The sequence below is a fragment of the Clupea harengus genome, chromosome 23 (assembly GCF_900700415.2).
Source record: "Clupea harengus chromosome 23, Ch_v2.0.2, whole genome shotgun sequence".
Taxonomy (NCBI): Eukaryota; Metazoa; Chordata; class Actinopteri; order Clupeiformes; family Clupeidae; genus Clupea; species Clupea harengus.
In genome coordinates this window covers 17,549,179-17,576,664 of record NC_045174.1, presented here as the reverse complement: position 1 = coordinate 17,576,664, position 27,486 = coordinate 17,549,179, and the positions used below count along the sequence as shown (strand labels likewise).

Genomic DNA, 27,486 nt, shown 5'->3' with positions numbered 1-27,486 from the left:
GTAGGGTGACCAGATTTGAGTTTGTGAAAAAGAGGACACTTCATCGCGGACCCCGCCCCCTCCCCCTCCATGGAGTTTTTGGACATATTTTTCACATGCAGATGACCCCGCTCCCTCCCCGGGACGAAGTTTTGACATCTTTTTTACATGCAGATGTCATGTACTATTGTAAACGATGCAACTAGTGGAGGCGGCAAGGTGCTCAACAATAAACATATTGAAGACATCTGCTGAGATAGGTGCTAATTATACTGTAGCATGGTAGGGATTTGCAGCTCAAGTGAGTAGGTAAACGTTGTAGGCTAGAGTTCACCAGCTAGTTATAGTAGGGTAGCATACCCACAGGATCAATGAACCGGCATGATAAAAGAGAGCCACGACATCTATAATTAACTCGTGATTCAACCATTTTGTTTCTTTTACTATTTAAAACTTCATGTGCTATACCTTTATATCCAGCAGCTGATTATGGCAGCTTTCACCAGCTTGGGTCGAACAGTCGCTCCAAGTCTGTTTACTAGACGTTAACCCCGTCTGGCTCACTCACTCACTCACGACCAAACAGAGCCGTGCACTTGCCACCACAGTCTCAAACCGGCGGGATTCCTGTGCTACTCGAGTCTATTTTTTGAAGGGGCTAAGGAAACTTTTTTGGGGGGGGGGCTACAGCTCCAGCTCTATCTAGGGATATATTCGCCACTGGTTACGCACTATGCCATTCTTAAAATTTCTGTCCAGGTGTCTCACATCCTCAATCACGTCACCAACCAAATGCAAGCCATCACGTAATTGACGCTACATTCATCACAGTATCAAAGGCACAAAATGATCGCATTTGGAGGATAATTTTCCTATCTGGCAACACTGGGAAGGCGGTCGACCAATGACAGTTCTCTCTACAGTCAGAGCTCGCGCAAGAAGGTGGAACGTAAGGGAGATACCCTTTCCAAAACTTGTAATGAGGTAATAACTAGTTTTTGAAAGACAGAAACACAAATATCCGACGAGGGAAAATCCCGGACGTTTTTGGAATCCCTGCCGGACGCATTTTTTAGGTTTTGAAAAGAGGACATGTCCGGGTAAAAGAGGACGTCTGGTCACCCTAACTATGGTGATTTATCGAAAGTTAGCCTGAAAATTAGCTCGCTAAACCGCTTAGCGAGCTACGACGAATACCCCCCAGGTGACTGAAGGCTGAATAGTATCTATTGATAAAACATGATAATGGTGAAGTAAAACCTTAGTGATAAATTAGTTGGCATTATCCAAATATCCAAATGGCATTATCCAAAGTTAAGCATTGTAAGCTAAATTAAAGCATTTTACTCATTCCTCTCCAGTGTCTGTTTTTTACATACCCAAAACAGGACTGCAGTGACAAATAAAATAAATTATTATTATTATTATTATTATTATTATTACAATAACAGCAACAGAAGCAAAACTTAATAGAAATTCAACAAAATGAACACTTGAAACATACTAGTTTGAGCTTGAAAGCAGAGATGTATTATCTAGGGAAATAAAGTAGTAGGGTAATACAAATAAAGTCTTTGGTGAGATTGTGGGGTGTGTGGCTCTCTCAGTGGGGCAGTGGCTGGCCGTGAACCCTGAATCTGTAGACACAGGAGTACTCAGGGTTACCCCAGTTACTGAGAACCCTTAACTGCACCGCACGATACACATCCTTCACAGAGTCCTAAAAGAGGAGGAGAGAGAGATAGAGAAAGAGAGAGAGGGTGGGAGAGAGAGAGAGAGAGGCGAGGCAAAAAATATGGATTAGGGTAAGAGTGGAAAGAGTTTTGTTGGTGAAGAAGAGGGAGGTGGAGAGAGAGGGAAGGTAAAGGGTAAAGAGTTGTGTTGGTGAGACGGTTGCTTTAAGGCATGAAGATGGAATAAAGTTTAAAGGTTTCTGATGATGTCTCACCGGTAGCTCAAAGGTCTGGATGGGCTCGCCATCAGAGTTATATGTGAATCTACCCAGGAACTTCCCTTCCTCCTGCTCATCAAAGCCACTCAGGCCCTGGAGGAGGAGATGGATGAAAACACACACACACACACTTTACACACACACACACACACTTTACTCAATACATAAATCACTCTTCAGAAAGTCATATAATGCTTTTTATCATGTTGTTTAAGGGCATCCATCTGTGTCTTTAACTAATCAGTTGCCTTAGTGTGTTGGTAAAGGGGTGTCTGAGACTCACATAAACTGCAAACTCTCGGGGGGCGCTGTCAATGCGTCCAGTGGGGGAGAGGCTCTTGGGGATGTGCTCCAAGGTGACGTGTGTGACGCGCACAGGGAGGGACAGGGCGATGGTGAGGAAACCCTGACTGCCACTAAACGCCCAGCACTTCCCAGGGTGCATCTCAGGCTGACACACACACACATGCCAGAGTATGTTAACTGTGTGCACATAAGTGTGTGTGTGTGTGTGTGTTCATAAATAGGTGTGTTACCTGTATAACAGTGCGTGGACACTCTGAAGCATACCACAGTGGCACCCCAAACAGGCTGACACATGGAGACCTGGTGCGGTATGTTTCAGAACTCTGTGAACCAATCACAGTAGCACACACACACACACACACACACACACACACACACACACACACACACACACACAGAGAGAGAGAGACATGTATAAACACATGGAAACATAAATGGATACACACGTGATAACATTTATTCAGACACAGATAAATATATACACAGACACACACACACACACACACACACACACACACACACACACACACACACACACACACACACACACACACACACACACACAGTATGGGGATCCTCACCCAATGACTCCAGAGCATAGTCAGCCATGCCAGTTCCATCTGCTCTATAAAGACTCAATGCCCTCTGAACAATCTCCTGGACATGCTGTTACACACCAACACACACATGATAAATAACCCACATGTTTGAGTCTGTTAGCTGTTACTGTTACTGCTTTAGTTAATAACCTTTAATTTCTCAGAAGACCTTCTGAAAATGGCCGCTCACCTTGACCGTTATGGCGCCTAGTCCTTCATTCTGCAGGCTCTCTCCCACAGTCCTCCACATGTTGCCACGATCCTTATGCACCTCTTCAGCCAGACGCTGGAGCAGCTTCTTCTCCAGAGCCTCCAGCGCCCCCTGCAGTTCAGGACGCAAAACACTGCTTCCTGCATCCTGTCCAGGAACTGCTCGGAGCTCTCGCTTCAGCCAATCAGTGAGCTCCTTTTTCAGCTAGTTAGAACGGGAAGGGGAGGAGTTATTACATGATTATTATTACTGATGTTTCCTTTAACCATATTACAATTAAAGACATCCTAAACTATTTGTGTGTGTGTGTGTGTGTGTGTGTGTGTGTGTGTGTGTGTGTGTGTGTGTGTGTGTGTATGTGTGTGAGTGAGTGTGTTTGCTTCTGTGTGTGAGTGAGTAAGTGATGAAGTACCTGAGCATTGGTGTTTTCTTGTGCATCCACACGTTGTTCGAGGTTGTGATGGGCAGTTCTGAGGTGTGACACACTGTCCTTGAGTTTAGCTACCTGTTTGTCTGCATCAGTGACCTTTTCAGTCACCCAAGTCTGGCGGTCAAAGTCATTACTGAGGAGACAAGGTCATGAGGTCAGGGCATAGACCAGCAGTATTTCAGATGATTCAAAATGGAAGACATGACGCACACAGCCAGAAAGGAAATGCTTTGAGTCATAAATATAAATCATACATGATCATAATGTTCACCTATTACACAAGCTGACAAATTCCTCACACATAGTTTCACACACACACACACACACACACACACACACACACACACACACACACACACACACACACACACACACACACACAGATCCATGGGCAATTGTGATGACAAACTCACTTTTTTGCCACATCCTTGAAGTTAGTAATTTCCGCTCTCATGATCTGAGAAGACAAAGAGAGATTCGTTCATTGATAATCCTTAACTCTTCACATTACTCCATTTCCGTTTCCAAACTAAGAATTTGTTGTGATGTTTGGCAGAGAGCCTCACCTCAGACATGTGCCTGTGTCTCTCTTCATCCTTCTCCAGAAGGTCGATCTTTCGCTACATGAGGAAGAGAAGGAGGCACAATGTAACGCTCTTGTGTGTGTTTGGATCAGACACCTATCCATTTTATTCCTACTTTAACCTGACAATTTAGATTCACCTTCTCTCTCTCTTACACACAAACACACACACCTTAACACCATCCAGCTCTCTAGTCCAGCTTTCCTTCCATTTGGCCTCTCCTTGGTTGATGCGGTCCAGGACTTCCTTACGGAAGACGTTGAAATCCGTCACAATCCTTGGGTCCTGCAGCAAAAACACAATCAGCAGTGTTTAGATCTTCTCCTCACAACGGTACCAGCAGACTCTGGCTGACTATGGCTCAGATCTGGCCCACATCAGGACCACATGTGGTCCAGTCAGCTGTTATCTGCTGTGGTTGTTTCTGCTGAAAGACCTACCGTGTTCATGCCAAGGGTAGATGTGCTGTATCCAGGACAGGCAGGTTCAGCAACCATCAGGAGAGAGGTGAGAGCAGGGTACCAATACCAGAAACCTGCACACACACACACACACACATACAGACACACACACACATTATTGTTAGCCAACAACTCGAGGCACATCCACAGGCTAACTAGTAGGTGTTACGAATGGTGGGTGTTGTGCAGAACTCAATCGCACGACTCAGCACAGGGGTAGATTCAGAAGAATAAACGTTTACTATCAGGGTTCGGTACACGGGTAGGCAGTCCAAAAGTAGGCAAACAAATCCAAACAGGGAATAGGCAGGAGAATAGTTGTAGGGCAGGCAGAGGTCAGAAGCACGAGTAATCACTTGAACAAGGCAGAAGCGCTAAACGCTAGGAAACACACGAGGAGCAGTGGAAAAACAAGGAACATACCATCAAACACAATTTACGAAGACACAACGAGGAACAAGAAAACAAGGACTATATTTACACACAGGCAACAGATAACGAGGGACAGGTGAGAACAATCAAGGCGGGGCAGACAAGGACACAGGTGGACTAAACAAGGGGAATTAACAGGACACAGGTGAAACCAATGACACACACAACCCGGGAGATTGGGAACAGGTGAGGGGTGGAGACACGGACAACAACAAGAGGGCACATGGCATAGACAAACAAACATAGGGAAAGCACATGGCGGGAACAAGGAAGCACGAGGACTAGACATGGGAACAAACATGTGACCACACAAGGGAGACAAACACAGAAATTAGACACGGACAGAACACAGACCTTACAGTACCCCCCCTCTAAGGGCCGGATTCCAGACGGCCCTAAACACAAACAGATCAAATCCACCTAGGGTGGGTGGAGGGGGTCCAGAGCAAGGCAGGCGGGCAGACCGGACCAGACAGCCCAAAAACACACAAACAAACAGATCAAATCCACCTAGGGTGGGTGGAGGGGGTCCAGAGCAAGGCAGGCGGGCAGGCCGGGCCAGACAGAAGGCTGGAAAGAAGGGTCTGGTGGCTGACCGGGTGGACGGCCAAGCAAGGGCAGAATGTCTGGTGGCTGGCCGTGTGGGTGGCCAAACAGGGGCAGAGTCTTTGGCGGCCGACCGGGTGGATGGCCAAACAGAGGCAGAGTCTTTGACGACCGACCGGGTGGATGGCCAAACAGGGGCAGAGTCTTTGGCGACCGGTCGGGTGGGTGGCCAAACAGGGGCAGAGTCTTTGGCGACCGGCCAAACAGACCAATAATAGACACAACAACAACCCTAACAACAAATAGATGCCAGCGATATCGATTGGTGTTTGGGGTTGCAGGGCCAGTGGCTGGGGTAGACGTGGCACCTGGACTTGCTGGTTCATTAGGGCTGGCGGCACCGAACCCTGGGTCTGCTGCAGCTGGGACAGGGAACCCAGGAACACTGGAGACAGGATCCGGAGCGCCTGGGGCCGGCGCATGGATGCCTGGAACCGGCGCAAGGGCACCTTGGACAGGGACGCCGGAGGCGCTCGGGACAGGGGAGCCTGGGACGCTCAGGACCGGGGCGCCTGAGACGCTCGGGACAGGGGAGCCTGGGACGCTCGGGACAGGGGAGCCTGGGACGCTCGGGACAGGGGAGCCTGGGACGCTCGGGACAGGGGCGCCTGGGACGCTCGGGACAGGGGCGCCTGGGACGCTCGGGACAGGGGCGCCTGGGACGCTCGGGACAGGGGCGCCTGGGACGCTCGGGACAGGGGCGCCTGGGGCGCTCGGGACAGGGGCGCCTGGGACGCTCGGGACAGGGGCGCCTGGGACGCTGGGGACAGGGGCGCCTGGGACGCTGGGGACAGGGGCGCCTGGGACGCTCGGGACAGGGGCGCTCGGGACAGGGGCGCTCGGGACAGGGGCGCTCGGGACAGGGGCGCTCGGGACAGGGGCGCTCGGGACAGCAGAGCCCTCAGCAGCGACGCCATCAGAAGGTGCTGCTGGACCGGTCTCGGCAGAGGGTGCTGCTGGGCCTGCATCGAAAACGGATGCTGGAGGATCTTGGTTGGCAGCTGTGGCAGCAGGGTCCGGGTCAGCTGCGGGGTGTGGGTCGGCAGCGGTGGCTGCGGGGTCCGGGTCGGCAGCGGTGGCTGCGGGGTCCGGGTCGGCAGCGGTGACTGCGGGGTCCGGGTCGGCAGCGCTGGCTGTAGGGTATGCACAAGCTGGGTGAGCGTCGGCTGGGTCTGCTGGGTCAGCGACGGCTGGGTCTGCAGGGTCAGCGACGGCCGGGTCTGCAGGGTCAGCGACGGCCGGGTCTGCAGGGTCAGCGACGGCTGGGTCTGCAGGGTCAGCGACGGCTCGGTCTGCAGGGAGAGCGGCGGCTTGATCTGCGGCGGCTGGTTCTGCTGTGGCGTAGGCCTCAGTGGCGTCACCATCAGCAATTTCTTCAGAGACTGCTTCAGGGACAGCAGCGACAGAGGCTGCTTCGGGGTTACTAGCAACAGAGGCTACGTCGGGGGCAGCAGTGGGTGCTTCGGGAGCGGTAGCGACGGAGGCTACGTCAGTGGCATCAGAGGCTGCTTCTGGGGTGGTAGCGACAGAGGCTACATCTGGGGCAGCAGCGACGACCTCGGAGGCGGCAGCGTCAGAGGCTGCTTCGAGGGTGGCAGAGGCTGCATCGATGGCAGCAGAAGCTGCATCGAGCAAGGCAGCGCCAGAGGCTTCTTTGGGTGCGACAGAAAATCTTTCCAATGCTGCAAAGGCAGCTTCGAGGGCGGCGGAGCTTGCTTCAAGGGTGGAAGCTCCAAAGGCTGCGTTGACGGCGTCAGAGATCGCTCTGATGGTGGCCTTGGTAGAGGCTGCCTCGAGGTTGACAGCGTCAGAAGCTCTTCCTAGGGCGACTGCGGCTGTCCTGACGGCGGGAGGCAGGAGACGTGGAGTCGGAGCTGAAGCCAGAGCAGTATTGGCGAGTGAAGCTGAAACCCTGGAGCCGGAATCCAGGCGGCATGGAACCGGAGCTGGAGAGGGAGGTGCAGCGAGGGAATCCCAACGATCCAGGAGCTGCTCGAATTGTCCCAACAGCAGGTTCAGGGACTTCAGGGAACTTCTCCCTTGCTCCTCTATTCCCCTTGTCACGAGGCAGAGAGAGGAGGCTTGTTTGCTCAAACTGAGTCTGAGCACTGAGTCTGAGTCGGCTGAGTCCATCTTTGGTGTCTTCGTACTGTTACGAATGGTGGGTGTTGTGCAGAACTCAATCGCACGACTCAGCACAGGGGTAGATTCAGAAGAATAAACGTTTACTATCAGGGTTCGGTACACGGGTAGGCAGTCCAAAAGTAGGCAAACAAATCCAAACAGGGAATAGGCAGGAGAATAGTTGTAGGGCAGGCAGAGGTCAGAAGCACGAGTAATCACTTGAACAAGGCAGAAGCGCTAAACGCTAGGAAACACACGAGGAGCAGTGGAAAAACAAGGAACATACCATCAAACACAATTTACGAAGACACAACGAGGAACAAGAAAACAAGGACTATATATACACACAGGCAACAGATAACGAGGGACAGGTGAGAACAATCAAGGCGGGGCAGACAAGGACACAGGTGGACTAAACAAGGGGAATTAACAGGACACAGGTGAAACCAATGACACACACAACCCGGGAGATTGGGAACAGGTGAGGGGTGGAGACACGGACAACAACAAGAGGGCACATGGCATAGACAAACAAACATAGGGAAAGCACATGGCGGGAACAAGGAAGCACGAGGACTAGACATGGGAACAAACATGTGACCACACAAGGGAGACAAACACAGAAATTAGACACGGACAGAACACAGACCTTACAGTAGGGGTGGGAAAAAAAAATCGATTCTTCGATTTCTCTCGATTCTCTCTAGAATTCATTCATTTTGTGCTGAAATGCAAGCTGCATCGATTATTGCATTGTTCATAGAAAGTCATAATTGTGACAATGAAAAACCTTTTCTCTAATAAAAAAATAGAGAAGGTAATTCATCTGTTGATTTTCTTTAATTATCAAACACAAAGTAGGAAGTGATTTGAGACTCTGAGTAGCAAACTCAAATGTTTTAAAAATCAAGATGCATCGATAATCGTTTTATCAGTTTAGAATTGATAATCGATAATCGGTTTAGAATCGATAATCGGTTTAGAATCGAATCGTTGACCTCTGAATCGGAATCGAATCGAATCGAATCGAATCGTGAGGTGCCAAGAGATTCCCACCCCTACTAACTAGGGGGGTTATACTGTATCGGTATAGACTGGTCCCCAAGATGAATTTGGTAGCATTTTATAGTATATCTCTTCAGACACAGACCCAAACTGCTGGTAAAACTATAGATGCTCTCTGCATAATCAGGGACTCACCAGTAGCAAACAGAGTCAAAGTCAAAACAGTCAGTGCAGGCTTCCTCAAGTGCTGGGTACGACTAGAACAGAATGGACAAAGGAGGAAGGTCTTTTAGATTCACAACATGCATTCATCCAGCAGTTTAAATAGCAAGTCTCACGCGACTGCCATACCAGACTGAGCAGACAGCATGTCCTATGAACATTCAGATTAAACAGCGTGTTATTAACATTCATATATACACAGCCAGCATCTCCCTCCCTCTCTCTCTCTCTCTCCCTCCCAGTATCTCCCTCCCTCTCTCTACCTCCCTCTCTCTCTCTCTCAGTTTGTTTCCAGCCCTCCACTTTCTCTGTCACCTTGCAGGTAGAAGGGTGGGTAGATTGCTTGTGCTCTGGAGAACTCCGGTGTTTGTGTTATCCTTTTCCTTCTTCTTCATCATTCCCTTCATTCTGTTATCCATACTTCTCTCTTCTATGTTGAAGGTGCAGAGGAACTCTTTCTCAAACACGTCACTGAGTCGCATTCCCAGTTCTTTATACTTCAAGTTGTTCTATACAAAACACACACTACAGGAGAATATCCAACAATATGTCCCTCTCTTTTTTGAGTAGTCATACCAACAGACACACAAATTCCCCACCAACCAAATCAAATGGCCACCCCTGCATAAACAGCTACATTCAGTCACAACACTTTCTGCTCATTAACTTTCAAAAGGGCATGCTTCAAATATATCAATTCTTGGACGAGGTTTGTGAGACGTCTAGCAGCCAATAAGTATGTACAGTACAAAGCACTGACACCTCATAACATTTAAGACGATCCCTCTTTGCAAGACGTTCTCCTCGTAGCGGCTGACCCCGGAATGGATCGGACCGGTTCTGGACCGGTTCTGATGCGGATCCAGACCTGAGGTGCATTCAAGTTCAGCGGACGTTTGAGGCTAACAGGCATTCTTTGAACTTTTTGAATTTGAATGTGCAAACATTCCAAATTGTTTGATTTAAACTGTTAGTTTGCTGTCAGTGGGTGCAGACCAGTTAGACCCACGTCTCTTGAAGCTTGCTGCCCCCATTATAGCCAGACCCTTGACCCCCTTTAATCTCACTTTTTTCTGGCTACATTCCTAGCATCTGGAAATCTGCATTAGTACTGCCCCTTCATAAAGGTGGAGATCCAAATGATATGAACAATTAAAGGCCGATCTCCAAGCTCCCATGCCTAGCAAACATTTTGGAATCCTTTGTAAATGAGCAGATTAGCTCTTTTCTATCTTTAAACTCAATTTTATGTCCCTTTCAATCAGGTTTCAGAGCTGGCCACATACCATTACTGCAACAACCCTTGTGGTAAATGACATAGCCTCTGCTGTAGACAAGAAACAATGTTGTGCCACTTACGTAAGTAAGTATAAAGTACCCAGTATTTTCCATCAATTTTAAAATAAGATGGATAATGTAAGGGATTTGTACTGGACCAGATTGTCTCATTCGACTCATCAAAATCATCGAAATCATGATGCAGTATTCCAGTTTCTATGAGAAGTTGTCAGGCTGTTCTATGGATAAGTCTATTGCTTCTTATAATTAATTCAGAATATCTTCATTCGTCAACATGAATAAGACAACATGAGAACTATCTCTGCTGTTAGTTAATGTGGAGTCTGCTTAATGTAACGTGAAACCAGAGAACAAGAAAATGAAATGTGTGTGAACTGAATATTGCTCAATATGTTTTCCTTTAGTGTTACCCCTACCACTTCCTATCAGTCATGCAGCCTTAATGCACTGCTTGCCTGCTTGTGACTACATAATCTAATTTAGTGGACAGAATTGCTGAAGATTGTACAGTTGAAGGGCCCAGAATCCTCTCCTTCATCAGTTGCATATAAAACAATATCTGATAATCCTCCTCATCAAGCAACACAAACTGTATCATGTTAACAACACACAGAAGATTTCCGTTTATTTCCAGTTTTGGAGATGTGGACACATCAGAGCATTCACACACAATGGAAGATATCTAAAAACCTAAATGTAATCTAAATCCAAATTATGTATGAAGATTTAAATCTAGACCTAACAAAGCATTTCGAAACATTAGGTCTGAATCACATGGACTGACTGCTTTACTCTTAGTAAGGCCATTCGCACCAGGCTTTTGGCTACACTCTACAGTTTATCCAACACCTCTAGGGACACTAATCACATTGGCATGAACTACACTGTAGATGGTGCTATAATACCAGCAATGTGCACAGAACCTGTTACAGTTGACTACAATATAAAAACACAGCAATACAGTACTTTTTCAAATACACTTTTATTCCGTAATCTGCAGTAATCCAAAACAACATCATCATCAAAAGGATATCCAGTGAATACACAAAGGCTATGCTCATGATCAAAGAGAAGGAAACTCTTTTTAAATAGTTACTCAGATTGTGCAGAAGTTGATTGAAACGCTCTTGCATGGATCATGGTTAGAACATTAATAGAATTTGATACAAAAAATAATTAGATCTAAAAAGACAACTCAAGACAAAGTAAAATAATTAGTCCTTGATTGAGATTAATTTACAATGTGGAAATCATTTCCAAATGAAATGCATTTGATTATCCACCCCATCAGCCTGATACACTTCTATATCTTGTTTACAAAGGAAACTTAAATGAATCCCCAATATTGTTGTAAAACATAGTTACATAGCTATTCATTCACATATCATGGAAGAAATCTTAAACATGGAAACCATTCCACACCATTCAGCCTTGGTCACAGGTTTGCTTTTCTCTACTTAAGTTCTGCCATTTCAAGCACCCTTTTGGCTACACTATACAGTTCATTCAACCCTTCCAGGAGCACAGATTGTGTGGTAACAACAGATACTGCAGCTGCTGCTATGGAGCCAGCACCAGGCACAAGGAGGCACAGTGCCTCAATAACACCTGCTGCCGCAAGTCTTGCTGCCACGTTTATTGCAAGTGATTTCTTTTTTGCAATCGCCTTGACAAGTTTTGATTTTTTAACCTCTTCCAGAATTGGCTTGTTTACTCTCTTAGATAACTTGTCAAGTGATCCATCATCTAGACCAAATGAATGGTAGCATTTGGTTAGGAAAGACACTACCATGGCAACATCACATGCAGTTGACAGACCTGGTACTGGGGCTGCCGCTATGGCACCTGATGTGATGGCCACAGCCCATGCTTCTTTCTTGAATAAACTGTATTTCCTGTCAAGACACTCCTTGGAATAGACAGGCAAACTCATAACCAGAGCATTTCTCTTGTTATCTGGAAGGTCTCTCTCCAGATCATTTACCAGTTTCTTGAAGTCAAACATTTCCAGGTCATCTGATGTAATGAGGAAGACAGGAGGGGGTCCCAGTGTTCTGAGATTGTCCAGACAGTCCTTCCGTATTTTCTTAAGTGTTGCTTCCTCTATTATTTTGTTTTCCTCTTTTGATGCACCGTCTTCCTTTTCTCGTGATACATCAAAGTCAATCTTTGTGCGAACAAAGTAGAAATTCTTTTTCTTTTTCTTGATTTCTTCTGCCAGCTTCATGTCATTCTCTTTGAATCTCGATGCACTTACTATGATAAAGAAGTCATAGTTTTGGTATTTGACATCTTTCATGTAGGTTTTTGCTTTGAATGTGGGGCCCCCTATGCCTGGCAGGTCCCAGAAGTTCACATTGGGCATGGTTGGGTGGGGGTACATGGTGGGCTCTATGGTGGTTTCTGTGAATCCAATGGGTGCAGCTCCTACATCTTTTTTTTTAAGACCTCTGATGGCATTAACGAAGGAGGACTTTCCTACCCCAGTCTCCCCTGTCACAGCAATGTTGAGAGTGACATTATCTAACCCATCAACTTCTTCTCTGGCTTTGGCAATTGCCCTCTCCCAGGTCGGTTCACCAGAATCATTAAGTAAAGCACGGAGATAGTCCTGTTGATCAGCCATGATCTAAAAGGAAAGGGTAACGTCTGATATTACATCATGTTTTGTTTTTGCAAAGAAGCTATCGCACATAATTATTGTTTTTCAAAAGTGAAATCACCAATGTTGAGATAATCTGCATAATGTGCATGCAATGACTCAGGTTATCATGATTACAGCTCAAAAACTGAACTTCAGTGTCATGACTAATTAAGGCAGCTTTAAATGTTTTCTAGGAAGTGAGCTTTTAAGCACTATTGTAGATATATCTAGGCTCTGTTACTAAACTGTACTTGTAAAAGGTAATATAGGTTTGTGTTTTATCTTTTAAAATGTTCTTTTTTAGTTTTGGAAACTTTGGACATTTTACCTTGAAAATCCAGTTACCAAATAAATGATTACATTCATACTGACTATTTACACACACTAGTGTGATCCATGTTTACAGAAGTTCAGGTTAATTCAGTTAATGACTATACATCATTTTAACTTGATTGGTAAAATAATGAAAGTGTGGTTTGAAAGTGTGGTTAAACTTACGCGGTCAAAGTTTTCAGCTTTTGCCAAAACGAATGCTGATAGTAGTCAGGGAAAGTTGTCTTCAGTACAGAAGTTATGTCTGGACACACCTGTGAATGAAGTATCAGTGTCTGAGTGAACTGAGTTTCAGATTTTTAAACAAATCCAATAACTCTAAAGGTGGAGCTTAAATTGGGGTGGTGATTCTAACTGCAGTCTGTTAAATATTCAGCAGTGCTTTTGTCAAGGTGTTGATGTGTGTTTTAGAAAAGCATGTGGGTGTAGCCTTAGGAGTGGTGTAATCCTCCACCGTCCCCTCCTGTGACAAAGTCATAGTTTTCCCAACCAAACTATTTCTCAGATGACATTGTCATCAAAGGGAATTGTTAACGAAATTACTGTATATATCTACATCAGGTTAAACACTGTGTCTGTAAAATGCACTGTGGGCTTTGAAGTAGAGCAACAATGTTTGCCAGAAATACAATATCAGCTGTGTGACATGACAGTGGAAGTCAAAAATGAAATATGTTTTTAAACCTCCATATCCAAGTCCATCAAATGAATGAGAGGTTGCTCTGTGATAACCTGTCTGAAATGACAAGACACATCGGTAGCAAAACCTGTTTCATGATCAGCAGTTATTCTTGTTTACCCAATGTGTGTGTTATGCAGGTCACTACTCTGTGGATCAGACGCTAACACAAAACAACGAGAAAGACAAACCATTGCTGTTCTTTAAGTCAAAACCAGCTGCTGTACAATTCTATCTGATCCATCACCATCTTGATCTTTTAGCATTTATTTCACAGTTTCTTCAAATACAAATTCAAATGCAATCTATATCCATCATAACAGAGGTCAAGATTTAACAGGCCACTGTTCATTCATTTCCTTCAAGATTTGAGCTTCCCTACACCTTTCAATATTGTTATCTAATAGACATTTAGCTTAACCATTATAAGCATTGAAGTACAGTAGTCTAAAAAGCCTTGGTACTGAGACTAATATGAAATTAATATTGGTGGTTAACTTTTCATTGTCCCAGAAGCTCATTACATTAATTTAAAACAGCTGCAAGAAGACAGTTATCTGGGCTACCGTGTAGACCAGGGATGGCTAACCAGTCCAGCTCAAAGAGCCGCAACAAAACCCAACACCATTTCGAAGAGCCACATGAATCTAGGTTCCCACTTTTGGGGGGGATAAGCCCCTAGATAGACGATCTCATACAGAAACATTAGCAAAGGCATGGAATGCTACACATGTGTTCACTTTAAGATCTTTATAAGATTGCTAAAGTATAAAGTTCAACCTATCCCAAAGACAATTATGAAAGTTGAATTCTCTGCATATCTGCTGCATAAGTCATGAGCTCATAGATTGTTGCCTTATCTACAGTCAAGAGCAGTACTGGCATCTCATGTCTCTATCTCAAAATAATTGTTTCCTTTGCGATAAATTCCCTGAGTTTCACTTCACGGGTAGAACTTCTGTGCATTAGCAGTGATATAATACACATTGTATCTGATGTTAATTGGGGCTTTTGCAGTTACGTGTGTTGTGTATCATTTTCTATTCTCTTCTCCCAAATGTTCCTTACGTTTGGGTTGAGGATCAATGAGGAAGGGCGGTCATCATTCTAGAGAATGTAGATCACTATAGAGATAACGTGAGAAAATATGAAATAGAATAGAAAATGGTATGAAGTGAAAAGATTTTTCTGTACTTAATACATACAAATACAAAATATGTTTTTCATTTATTATGTACAAATAAATGGAAAGGCATTTTGATCTAGATATTAAGACATAGTTGTGTGACAATGTGTTCTGCCCTGGACAAAAGGTATGACAGACATGCAACTATAAAGGGTGTGTCACTGTGGAGTGGACATTAAAGTAAAAGATATCTCATGAAAGCAAAGCAATGGTGACTATTTTAAAAAGGAAGAAGAATGTAAACAAACCATGAGAGCGCCAACAAAAAAAAGACAAATGATTCCTGTGAGGGAAAAACTAAACAGGCAAGCAGTGGATTAAAGATGCATGACTGATAGGAAGTGGTAGGGGTAACACTGAAGGAAAACCTGTTGAGCAGTATTCAGTTCACACACATTTAATTTATTTCTGTTCTCTGGTTTTACGTTACATTAAGCAGACTCCACATTAACTAACAGCAGAAAAAGTAATTATATAGTCTTATTCTTGTTAACTAATGAAGAGATCCTTAATTACAGTAATAATGAGAAGCAATGGACTTATCCATAGAAAAACCTGAGAACTTCTCATAGAAATTGCAATACTGCATCATGATTTCATGTGATTTAGAAGATGGTTTCATACACCAACAAATGGTTCAGTGGTCTGACAGAACTATGGCTATATATGACCTACCCCTGCGTGCACACAGGCACATGCACATTCTAGGGTTGCAGAACTGTCTGCAAAAGACACCTACATGCTTAGAGAGAGAACTGTGCATGATTTAGGCACTCCTATTAGTGTAATAAAGCTGAGTACTGTGTGTGTGTGTGTGTGTGTGTGTGTGTGTGTGTGTGTGTGTGTGTGTGTGTGTGTGTGTGTGTGTGTGTGTGTGTGTGTGTGTGTGTGTGTGTGTGTGTGTGTGTGTGTGTGTTGGTGTGTGTGTGTGTGTGTTGGTGTGTGTAGCAGGACTAAAGTAATCATCTCATGTTATTCACACATGCTGGTTTGGTTCTTTGTTTGCTTTTTATTTTCGGTTTCTTTGAACACGTGTGAGAGAAGTACTTCTTTAAAACATTCATTCATATACCGTGACTGGGAATGAACTGAAGTTGCCTTTCCATTGTAATCAGGGTGTAGGTGGGTGACAGTGTTACTGGGTGGGGCTTACTTCTGTGTGCTGTTAAAGTGTTATGTTTATTATGAACTACAACCTTTGCTGTGTGAAACATCATTACACCTTGAACGTTTTGTTTGATTTTCAAAAGACTACTCAAACAATGAAGTTGTTGTTAATAGTGCTTTGTGCTGTATTTCATTTTGTTTGATTTAACTATCAAATTGTAACAAGCTTTTTATACAGTACATAATTGAGAGAGAGAGAGAGAGTGTGTGAGAAAGTGAGTGGAATACTTCACTATTTTTAACACACTCATCCTAATAAGGATATAAAATACTGTATCTGTTTGTGAATAAATAAATGTTTTGTGACAACTAAACTGCTGAAGTGAGAAAAAAAGGTATATATAATTTGTATATCTATACACTAGAGTAAGGTAGTTCATATGATTCAGGCTTAATATTTTTCAGATTTATATTTACATCTTTATATCTAATTCATATTTAGATTACATTTAGGTTTTTTAGATATGTTCTATTATGTGTGAATGTTCTGTCACTACGTGATGCTTTCATTGTATATTTGCATCTGTCTTAAGTGAACGGAACTAATGCCCTTTTATGGCTGTTTTGACAATGTACCATTTCCTCTCTTAACTGCAACAACAAGCTGTTTTACTGAGAAGTAGCTAACCACCAAGTATCTGCTTCCGTTATGAAAGCTAAATCTTTTGCAGACAGATTTTGCAAGCCTAGAATGTGTACGTGCCTGTGTGCATGCAGGGGTAGGTCATAAATATCTTAAGTTCTGTGTTTCCCAGACCTCTGAACCATTTGTTGGTGTGTGAGCTCTTTATTTTTAGCCACAATGGCCTTAGAGTAAGCGGTTCAAAATTACAGTTTGCTCAAACGAGCAGCAACTCTTTCTCCTACAGGATAGTGAGCCTCACCATGACTGCCTGCAGATTCTCCACAAAGTCTGCATGCCTAGACCTTACCTTTCAGACCAACCCATGCCTAATGTAGACAATGGAATGGTTTGTTGATGGTTCTGCCTCTAGCTCTGCAGACACGAGTGCAGGCAAAGTGGGATTTGCAGTTGTAACGCAGCATGACATTTTATTAAGTGGTAAATTGCCTTCACACTTTTCATTTCAGGATGCAGAACTTGTGGCCCTAACTGACGCCTGCAAGCTGGCTTCTGGTAAAACAGTGAACATTTATAATGACTTGAGGTATGCATTTAGTGTTACTTTGAAAACACAGAGGGTTTCTCACCTCATCTGGCAAACCCATTTTGCATCACAAGCTCCTGGCCACACTGCTAGATACTATTCTCTTCCCTTCGTCTATTTCTGTAAGACAATGTGAGGCTCACACTAAGAGCTCTGACGACATTTCCACAGGACATGCTGCAGCAGAGTCTGCTGCAAAGACAGCTGCTGTGTCTGGTTCCCCTCTCTCTGTACACTGTTTAATGTTTTCTGTTTCCCCAGAACTATATTTGCTTAAAACTGTCCTGTCAATGTTGTAATGTCAGTTTAGCTGTATTAGTGTTATAGTAATGTTAACATTCTCAACATTCTTGACATTATTTTGTTGTTATTTTTTTTTTTTGCTTTTACTCTATTGGCACATCTGGCCAGGGACTACAGATGAAATGTGTCCTTTTTCACTAACTCTGGCAACTCTCGCTAATTTTACTATATTTAAGTACCGTAAATCCTCAAATAAAGACCGGGATTCAATTAGAGGCCGGGCTTCAGATAGTAGCCGGGGGCGTGGTCGATACGGACAAATAAAGGCCAGGCCCCGAATACAGGCCGGGGGTGAAATAAGGTACCGGTAGCCTATTTTACTGTAGCCTACCAGCATCAGTCTATCAGCACAAAGCAGACATCACAATTTAATTTAATGCATTTCATAAATACATGTTCTCCTCATGTTTAATGTTGTTGGCTAATTTCATGGGCTGTTTGCAATAAAAAAGAAATGTTTCAGCCTACTAGGCAAATTTGTTATTATACAGTTACTTGGCAAAACGATAGAAGACATTCCTCCAAAATACCTCTTTTTAATGATTTTGTTGCCGTTTCGTGATTTCCGCTGAGAAAAATTGTTCTTTAGGCTAATAGAACTTTAAAGTTCCAGGTGTTGCGTAGCAACCCATTACTTGCTGACTTCAAGTTACAATGAATTTCCACTACGTTAAATGACCGGACTACTTGTGGAATGATATGAAAGATGTGAATTAGAAGCACAAAACCCGTTGCCAATGACAGCGGTCATTAACTTTTCACAGTGGTGAATATCAAGAAAATTACAGACCTGCGAACGTTGGGGTGGTCCATTCAAATCAACTGAACTTTTTGGAACATTCTGAGGAGCCGTATAATAAGTAAGAAATAAAGGCCTGCCCCTAATACAAGCCTGCCCCAAATAAAGGCCTGTGCGCTGTGCAGCCTAAGTCAATAAAAGACCCCGGCCACAATTTGAGGATTTACGTTAATCATTTAATGTCTATTATGTAAATGTTGCCCATCAATATTATACTTTTATTACTAATAATCAAGTGTTGAAATATTGAATTCTGCCAAAGCTTTAGATATTTAGTAAAATGATCTACATGTTGTCACTGATTCATCTGAAAGCATCAAGTGCTATGGATTAGAAGTGCAAGAAGAAAAGCATGCATTTTAGACGTAAACTAGCCTGCACATGAACAAAGGTGATATCATTTGACTGAGGTCATCAAAGGAATCTGGTAGCTAAGCCTTAATACTTAGACTAACGTTACAAACATCTTTCCTTTTCGTGTATCAATTCGATTTTCATCTATAGGCTGGCAATTAAGCACGTTGAGAAGCTATTCATTGTGGTGAGATTTTTATTTCAGTTGTCAAAATAATTAATAATTGTAATTGTCAGCCTTCAATTGCACAAGCGACACACTGCACACTGCAACACACATGAATACATGGAGGCGACACAGGACACACACACGCACACGCAGGCCTGAGGTCGTTTGTGAATTTAGCTTCTGCATTTATCCCATCCCGGACTGTCGTTCCTCCAGGACCCCAGGAGCAGTGGGCAGCTTTTTTTTAGGCGCCCGGGGACCAGGTGAGGTGAACCGTCTGTCTTGGTCAGGGACCGACGAAGAGTGTTCTGTTCTTTTTGCATGTTTTTTCTGTTGGGGTTTTTAGTGCAGGAAACCCCTTGTGAACACGGGGAGAACATCCAAACTCCACACAGAAAGGCCCGGGAGATAGCCCACCTGAGCACTGAAGGTCTGGGGAGGACCTGCCCCCCAGAGCCAACAGCGCCCCATGCGGGAATCGAACCCATGATCTTCTTGCTGTGAGGCTGCAGTGCAAGCACCTGAGCCACCGTGCCAAAAGTTGCGGAGATGAAATTGGTGATCATAAAAAGTGGTGAGGACATGTCACCAGCATAACTGACGCCTACTGACTCCAAGGCCCCATTCGGAAGGTCTTCTTTGCTTAGGAATGTTCCTAACTGAGTGACATGACCCAGAAGTGTCTAAATGGCAGCCATGATGAGAGCTGGTCCAATTCTCCTGCATGCTGAGGCTTGCTCAACACATGCTTTAAAAGAGGGGATCAGGACAATGAAATAACATCCAACCAGTCACAGCATTAGCCAAAGACACCAATGAATATCAATGCATAGTTTCATGAATTTGAAATAAGGACAAGGGATAAGGGACCAGAATCACAAAGACGAGGGTTTGCAAACATTTAGATGTTTTATGAAGGTCTGTCTAAGTGTGATGGAAGACCCTGTGAAACATCAGTGTCCATTTAGACACACAGCGCTAGAACAAAACACACTTGGTTGTGCTGATGAAGATAGCAAAGTTTTTTTTTTTATCTGATCAGGTGACTGAAGGCCAAATAGTATCTATTGATTAGACATGATAATGGTGAAGTAAAACCTTAGTGATAGATTAGTTGGCATTATCCAAATATTAACTATAGTATTATACATCAATAAATGTAATCTCTCCACATAAAAATGATCCATTTGCAGATTGACATGATTAATAAATACTGGATACACCAATTCAACCACATTAAATCTGTTTCGTAGTCATAAAAAAGTTAAGCATTGTAAGCAAAATAAAAGCATTTTCCTCATTCCTCTCCAGTTTTTTTTCTGTTTTTTACATACCCAAAACAGGACTGCAGTGACTACGATAACAGTAACAGAAGCAAAACTTCATAGAAATTCAACAAAATAAACACTTGAAACATACTAGTTTTAGCTTAAAAGCAAAGATATTTATTATCTAAGTAATAGGGTAATACAAATAAAGTCTTTGGTGAGGTTGTGGGGTGTGTGGCTCTCTCAGTGGGGCAGTGGCTGGCCGTGAACCCTGAATCTGTAGACACAGGAGTACTCATGGTTACCCCAGTTACTGAGAACCCTTAACTGCACCGCACGATACACATCCTTCACAGAGTCCTAAAAGAGGAGGAGAGAGAGATAGAGAAAGAGAGAGAGAGAGGGTGAGAGGGAGAGGGTGGGAGAGAGAGAGAGAGAGAGGCGAGGCAAAAAAGATGGATTAGGGTAAGAGTGGAAAGAGTTTTGTTGGTGAAGAAGAGGGAGGTGGAGAGAGAGGGAAGGTAAAGGGTAAAGAGTTGTGTTGGTGAGACGGTTGCTTTAAGGCATGAAGATGGAATAAAGTTTAAAGGCTTCTGATGATGTCTCACCGGTAGCTCAAAGGTCTGGATGGGCTCGCCATCAGAGTTGTATGTGAATCTACCCAGGAACTTCCCTTCCTCCTGCTCATCAAAGCCACTCAGGCCCTGGAGGAGGAAATGGACGCAAACACACACACACACACACACTTTACACAATGCACAAATCACTCTTCAGAAAGTCATATAATGCTTTTGATCATGTTGTTTAAGGGCATCCATCCGTGTCTTTAACCAATCTGTTGCCTTAGTGTGTTGGTAAAGGAGTGTCTGAGACTCACATAAACTGCAAATTCTCGGGGGGCGCTGTCAATGCGTCCAGTGGGGGAGAGGCTCTTGGGGATGTGCTCCAAGGTGACGTGTGTGACGCGCACAGGGAGGGACAGGGCGATGGTGAGGAAACCCTGACTGCCACTAAACGCCCAGCACTTCCCAGGGTGCATCTCAGGCTGACACACACACACACATGCCAGAGTATGTTAACTGTGTGCACATAAGTGTGTGTGTGTGTGTGTGTGTGTGTGTGTGTTCATAAATAGGTGTGTTACCTGTATAACAGTGCGTGGACACTCTGAAGCATACCACAGTGGCACCCCAAACAGGCTGACACATGGAGACCTGGTGCGGTATGTTTCAGAACTCCGTGAACCAATCACAGTAGCACCTACACAGACATACACACACACACACACACACACACACACACACACACACACACACACACACACACACACACACACACACACATACAGAGAGAGAGACATGTATAAACACATGGAAATATAAATGGATACACACGTGATAACATTTATTCAGACACAGATAAATATATACACAGACACACAGACACACACACACACACAGTATGGGGATCCTCACCCAATGACTCCAGAGCATAGTCAGCCATGCCAGTTCCATCTGCTCTATAAAGACTCAATGCCCTCTGAACAATCTCATGGACATGCTGTTACACACCAACACACACATGATAAATAACCCACATGTTTGAATCTGTTAGCTGTTACTGTTACTGCTTTAGTTAATAACCTTTCATTTCTCAGAAGACCTTCTGAAAATGGCCGCTCACCTTGACCGTTATGGCGCCTAGTCCTTCATTCTGCAGGCTCTCTCCCACAGTCCTCCACATGTTGCCACGATCCTTATGCACCTCTTCAGCCAGACGCTGGAGCAGCTTCTTCTCCAGAGCCTCCAGCGCCCCCTGCAGTTCAGGACGCAAAACAACGCTTCCTGCATCCTGTCCAGGAACTGCTCGGAGCTCTCGCTTCAGCCAATCAGTGAGCTCCTTTTTCAGCTAGTTAGAACAGGAAGGGGAGGAGTTATTACATGATTGTTATTACTGATGTTTCCTTTAACCATATTACAATTAAAGACATCCTAAACTATTTGTGTGTGTGTGTGTGTGTGTGTGTGTGTGTGTGTGTGTGTGTGTGTGTGTGTGTGTATGTGTGTGAGTGAGTGTGTTTGCTTCTGTGTGTGAGTGAGTAAGTGATGAAGTACCTGAGCATTGGTGTTTTCTTGTGCATCCACACGTTGTTCGAGGTTGTGATGGGCAGTTCTGAGGTGTGACACACTGTCCTTGAGTTTAGCTACCTGTTTGTCTGCATCAGTGACCTTTTCAGTCACCCAAGTCTGGCGGTCAAAGTCATTACTGAGGAGACAAGGTCATGAGGTCAGGGCAGACCAGCAGTATTTCAGATGATTCAAAATGGAAGACATGACGCACACAGCCAGAAAGGAAATGCTTTGAGTCATAAATATAAATCATACATGATCATAATGTTCGTCTATTTCACAAGCTGACAAATTCATCACACATAGTTTCACACACATACAGCACACACACACGCACACACACACACACACACGCACATCCATGGGCATTTGTGATGACAAACTCACTTTTGTGCCGCATCCTTGAAGTTAGTAATTTCCGCTCTCATGATCTGAGAAGACAAAGAGAGATTCGTTCATTGATAATCCTTAACTCTTCACATTACTCCATTTCCGTTTCCAAACTAAGAATTTGTTGTGATGTTTGGCAGAGAGCCTCACCTCAGACATGTGCCTGTGTCTCTCTTCATCCTTCTCCAGAAGGTCGATCTTTCGCTACATGAGGAAGAGAAGGAGGCACAATGTAACGCTCTTGTGTGTGTTTGGATCAGACACCTATCCATTTTATTCCTACTTTAACCTGACAATTTAGATTCACCTTCTCTCTCTCTTACACACAAACACACACACCTTAACACCATCCAGCTCTCTAGTCCAGCTTTCCTTCCATTTGGCCTCTCCTTGGTTGATGCGGTCCAGGACTTCCTTACGGAAGACGTTGAAATCCGTCACAATCCTTGGGTCCTGCAGCAAAAACACAATCAGCAGTGTTTAGATCTTCTCCTCACAACGGTACCAGCAGACTCTGGCTGACTATGGCTCAGATCTGGCCCACATCAGGACCACATGTGGTCCAGTCAGCTGTTATCTGCTGTGGTTGTTTCTGCTGAAAGACCTACCGTGTTCATGCCAAGGGTAGATGTGCTGTATCCAGGACAGGCAGGTTCAGCAACCATCAGGAGAGAGGTGAGAGCAGGGTACCAATACCAGAAACCTGCACACACACACACACACATACAGACACACACACACACATTATTGTTAGCCAACAACTCGAGGCACATCCACAGGCTAACTAGTAGGGGTGGGAAAAAAAATCGATTATTCGATTTCTCTCGATTCTCTCTAGAATTCATTCATTTTGTGTTGAAATGCAAGCTGCATCGATTATTGCATTGTTCATAGAAAGTCATAATTGTGACAATGAAAAACTTTTTCTCTAATAAAAAAATAGAGAAGGTAATTCATCTGTTGATTTTCTTTAATTATCAAACACAAAGTAGGAAGTGATTTGAGACTCTGAGTAGCAAACTCAAATGTTTTAAAAATCAAGATGCATCGATAATCGTTTTATCAGTTTAGAATTGATAATCGATAATTGGTTGAGAATCGATAATCGGTTTAGAATCGAATCGTTGACCTCTGAATCGGAATCGAATCGTGAGGTGCCAAGAGATTCCCACCCCTACTAACTAGGGGGGTTATACTGTATCGGTATAGACTGGTCCCCAAGATGAATTTGGTAGCATTTTATAGTATATCTCTTCAGACCCAAACTGCTGGTAAAACTATAGATGCTCTCTGCATAATCAGGGACTCACCAGTAGCAAACAGAGTCAAAGTCAAAACAGTCAGTGCAGGCTTCCTCAAGTGCTGGGTACGACTAGAACAGAATGGACAAAGGAGGAAGGTCTTTTAGATTCACAACATGCATTCATCCAGCAGTTTAAATAGCAAGTCTCACGCGACTGCCATACCAGACTGAGCAGACAGCATGTCCTATGAACATTCAGATTAAACAGCGTGTTATTAACATTCATATATACACAGCAGATTGAACAGTGTGTTTTATAAACATTCGTATATGTACAGCAGATTAAACAGTGTGTCTTATAAACATTCATACTTACACAGCAGATTAAACAGTGTATCATATAAACATGGACTTGTGTTTGGGTGTGTGATGAAGGGCCATACCTGCTGAGAAGCAGCGCGTCCCTGAGGAGGCCAAAAAGGCTGCAGCAGAGCAGGAAGAGACCAGCGAACAGCACTGAGACAACAGACACGCACAAACACACACACACACACACACATACACACACACAGTTAGAGGACGGGAAGTGGTGTGGTCTTACTGCGTGTTATTATGGTGGATAGATGGTGATATCGTAGAGAGATGATACTATGGTATGTGTTGTCATAGAGAGTGTTGTTATGGTGACTGTTGTCATGCTGCGTGTTGTTATGGTAAAGTTTTGTCTATTTGAGATTAACTACCTCGTGTGAGGCTTGTCTCCACAGACTCAGCATCACCAGAGAACATCCTAGAGGAACCTGAAATTAAGAGAGTGGATTATTGCTTAGATATATGATTGCACTCACACACCCACACACACAGACACACACAAACAACACACACACTCACTGGTGCGCTGGCTCCTGCTCAGAAGCCTGCTCCTCTTCCTCAAGGTGGGGGCCAGGACGGCCTCGCACTCCTCTGAGGAGTATCCAGAGGTGATACACGCCTGGTCCAGCAGGGGGCGCCCAGAACTGCAGCTGCCGTAGGGGGAGGAGCAAGACACAGAGGGCACACTGAAGCAGGAGGCGGGGCCAACATGGCAGCTCTGGCTCTGAGTGGCCGCCTTCAGGGCAGAAGCCACACCTGGAGGCGGGGCAGAATAGATACATATTGTTAGTGGAGGGTTTGAATAGCAGCAGAGAGAAGCTCTCTCTGGATAGTGTGTGTGTGTGTGTGTGTGTGTGTGTGTGTGTGTGTGTGTGTGTGTGTGTGTGTCACCTCTCAAAGACGCATCGGTGGTCAGAGAGCTGAAGGAGAGGCAGGGTGCTGCCGCGTGAGATGCGGTACGGGAGAGGGAGGGGGTGGTCACCTGTGACCCGGTACGGGACAGATTCTGACTCCAAGAGCCGGTCCTCCTCTTAAACACCCTGTATGTGTGTGTGTGTGTGTGTGTGTGTTTTAGATGTAAGGAGTTGGTTAGCTGACATCATACAGGCATACACATTAAGAAACACACACACACATACCCTACACTGTGATTATACATACACACATGTACACACACCTGACAGGGGTCTCTCGGTAAGACACCTGGTGAGAGCTGCTGCGCTCGTTCATTTCACTGTCGGTGCGATAATAATCGCTCGTCAGTAATCTCATACTTCGCCGGGACATGGCTAGAGAGAAAGACACACACACACACACACACACGTGGTTACGGTACTGAAGCTCCAGAGCAACAGTAAGGACTGAGGCCTTGACTGACTGAACACTCAGGTTATGAAGGTTTAAGTTATTAAGGTTATATATTAAGATAACATATCAAGGTTCCCAGATGGAAGCTGACACTGGGTCTGGTCAAATCTCTCATTTATAATAAATGTCCTCGGCTATAGATTAGTGGTCTGATCAGATCTAACTACTGCCTCACCCACTAAAGTGAAAGCCTGCTGTTGCAGAAATAATCTAGCGGGGTCATAAAACCTAGACATAGAGCAAATCAAACTTCCCAGATATATACAAAAATAAAGGTTGCTTATAATGGATTTAAGATAGATAGATAGATAGATAGATAGATAGATAGATAGATGGATACTTTATTAATCCCGAAGGAAATTTAGGTGTTGAGTTAATAGACAACATAAGGCATATCAAATTGAAAGCTATTATTGAGCAGTTTAAAACAAGCTATAAATAAAATTCGCCATATAAACCGTTTCATAGGGTAGGATAAAGTATGAACATAAACTCTTTGTGATTTTGTCTTTAAATTCTCAGTTAAATATAAAATAACTTATGTTTTAGGGGAACTAATTTGTTGCTTACCTTCGCAGTCCGATGCAAAGCAATTCTGATCATGCTTTAGAATGTTTGTGGTTCTTATTCTTGTCTATTCAGACATTGTTACGTGCTCAGCTAGTATCTATTATGACGCGCCTGCAATCAGGTTGAATTCATCCATTCAACATCATATAAATTAAAAGCTTAAATTGCGTATTTAGCAGACGAATTCATCCAAAGTCATTTACAAAACATATACATTGTAATGTTGCTTAGGTAGTTTAACTGTCCACTAGTAAGAAGAAAGCTGCGATGTAATTATGCACAGCCGTTTTACTGCCAAATATTTGGTTTTCGTCTGAACCCTGGAGCTAGGGGACACCTCAGTCAATATTCTACGGTGTGCCTCCGTACCTGTGAGCCAGTCTTCAACTATTTCAACTACTGGTGCTACATTCGTGTACCATATACAATTAGTGTACCATAGCAGCTAAATTAACATTGTTACGACCCTGTGCCCCTGCCTGCAGTCCCAGTACTGACCATACAGAGACAGCAGGTTGTGGGCCTGCAGCGGGGAAACTGATTAGCGGTGATTACCCAGACCTGGCGCCGGTGTGGGTATAAAAACACCGTAAGGTTTTCTGAGCGGCTCCTTCAGCTTCCGCTCCTGTCCCATTTACTTTTTGTAAACACTCCTACTCACGAACATACTCGTTTCACCCATTCATCTCTGAACCCATTTATCTTTGACTTTTTTGTTAAATCTACCTAATGACTCAATAAACTAATTTACATAACTAATGACCTCGTTGTCTGCCTCCTCCTTTTTATGTTACGATCTTAGGAGGAGGTTGTAACAACATAAACAGTGAACACAAGCAACATTACTATAACAATTATTTTTATAATGTGCACAAAAATATAATCATAGATGTTTCCCTTATAATAGACTAAAGTTATAATAATAAGAATGTTAAAGATTGTTATAAGAAAAGATGAATACATATACAGTTCAGGATTTAACAAATATATTTTAATGAAAGACGCTTATCTTAAGAATCAGAATAATCAAAATATAAACAGATTGTAGACATCTCCCCATGTCTTGGAGTATGAGTTTCAACCACTGACACTTTTGGTGTTTCAAGTAGGCATAGGCCTACTCTAATGTGCCTT

At 43.9% G+C, this 27,486-nt stretch overlaps 4 protein-coding genes across 4 annotated transcripts; all 4 read right to left on the bottom strand.

The window, feature by feature from the left end:
* Nucleotides 1-1,541: 1,541 nt before the first annotated feature.
* LOC116218843 (SUN domain-containing protein 2-like) lies at nt 1,542-2,549 on the bottom strand. Its single transcript, XM_031561705.1, has 4 exons — nt 2,467-2,549; nt 2,214-2,381; nt 1,928-2,023; nt 1,542-1,699 (listed from the first exon to the last, which is right to left on the bottom strand). The coding sequence occupies exons 2-4, from the start codon at nt 2,373-2,375 to the stop codon at nt 1,583-1,585; spliced, it is 375 nt and encodes a 124-aa protein (XP_031417565.1). The 5' UTR covers nt 2,376-2,381; nt 2,467-2,549; the 3' UTR covers nt 1,542-1,582.
* Nucleotides 2,550-2,995: 446 nt separating this feature from the next.
* LOC116218811 lies at nt 2,996-8,980 on the bottom strand. The gene is made up of 7 exons (XM_031561594.2): nt 8,884-8,980; nt 4,501-4,595; nt 4,232-4,345; nt 4,043-4,096; nt 3,890-3,933; nt 3,459-3,609; nt 2,996-3,250 (listed from the first exon to the last, which is right to left on the bottom strand). Exons 2-7 carry the CDS (start codon nt 4,555-4,557, stop codon nt 2,996-2,998), a joined length of 675 nt encoding a protein of 224 aa, XP_031417454.1. The 5' UTR covers nt 4,558-4,595; nt 8,884-8,980.
* A 2,682-nt stretch (nt 8,981-11,662) lies between these two features.
* Nucleotides 11,663-12,835, bottom strand: LOC122128720 (interferon-inducible GTPase 5-like). Its single transcript, XM_042703372.1, has one exon. It carries the CDS (start codon nt 12,833-12,835, stop codon nt 11,663-11,665), a length of 1,173 nt encoding a protein of 390 aa, XP_042559306.1.
* Nucleotides 12,836-20,476: 7,641 nt separating this feature from the next.
* LOC122128719 (SUN domain-containing protein 2-like) lies at nt 20,477-25,686 on the bottom strand. The gene is made up of 17 exons (XM_042703371.1): nt 25,592-25,686; nt 25,306-25,454; nt 24,934-25,170; nt 24,786-24,842; nt 24,486-24,558; nt 24,110-24,171; nt 23,408-23,502; nt 23,139-23,252; nt 22,950-23,003; nt 22,797-22,840; nt 22,395-22,545; nt 21,964-22,188; nt 21,756-21,840; nt 21,425-21,540; nt 21,158-21,325; nt 20,889-20,984; nt 20,477-20,640 (listed from the first exon to the last, which is right to left on the bottom strand). The coding sequence occupies exons 1-17, from the start codon at nt 25,684-25,686 to the stop codon at nt 20,524-20,526; spliced, it is 1,938 nt and encodes a 645-aa protein (XP_042559305.1). The 3' UTR covers nt 20,477-20,523.
* Between the last annotated feature and the right edge of the window lie 1,800 nt (nt 25,687-27,486).

Bases quoted from the DNA above. Each gene is read 5' to 3' on its own strand.
- LOC116218843 (XM_031561705.1), bottom strand. From the start codon at position 2,375: ATGCACCCTGGGAAGTGCTGGGCGTTTAGTGGCAGTCAGGGTTTCCTC. The intron at 2,024-2,213 runs GTGAGTCTCAGA...CTCCTCCTCCAG, and splicing joins CCCGAGAGTTTGCAGTTTAT to GGCCTGAGTGGCTTTGATGA. The intron at 1,700-1,927 runs GTGAGACATCAT...CTCCTCTTTTAG, and splicing joins TCCAGACCTTTGAGCTACCG to GACTCTGTGAAGGATGTGTA.
- LOC122128719 (XM_042703371.1), bottom strand. From the start codon at position 25,686: ATGAGATTACTGACGAGCGATTATTATCGCACCGACAGTGAAATGAAC. The intron at 24,559-24,785 runs GTAGTTAATCTC...CTGTTGTCTCAG, and splicing joins GGAGACAAGCCTCACACGAG to TGCTGTTCGCTGGTCTCTTC. The intron at 21,541-21,755 runs GTGAGGATCCCC...ATGTCTGTGTAG, and splicing joins CTATGCTCTGGAGTCATTGG to GTGCTACTGTGATTGGTTCA.
- LOC116218811 (XM_031561594.2), bottom strand. From the start codon at position 4,557: ATGGTTGCTGAACCTGCCTGTCCTGGATACAGCACATCTACCCTTGGC. The intron at 3,934-4,042 runs GTGAGGCTCTCT...TTGTCTTCTCAG, and splicing joins GACACAGGCACATGTCTGAG to ATCATGAGAGCGGAAATTAC. The intron at 3,610-3,889 runs GTGAGTTTGTCA...TTGTCTCCTCAG, and splicing joins TTCAAGGATGTGGCAAAAAA to TAATGACTTTGACCGCCAGA.
- LOC122128720 (XM_042703372.1), bottom strand. From the start codon at position 12,835: ATGGCTGATCAACAGGACTATCTCCGTGCTTTACTTAATGATTCTGGT.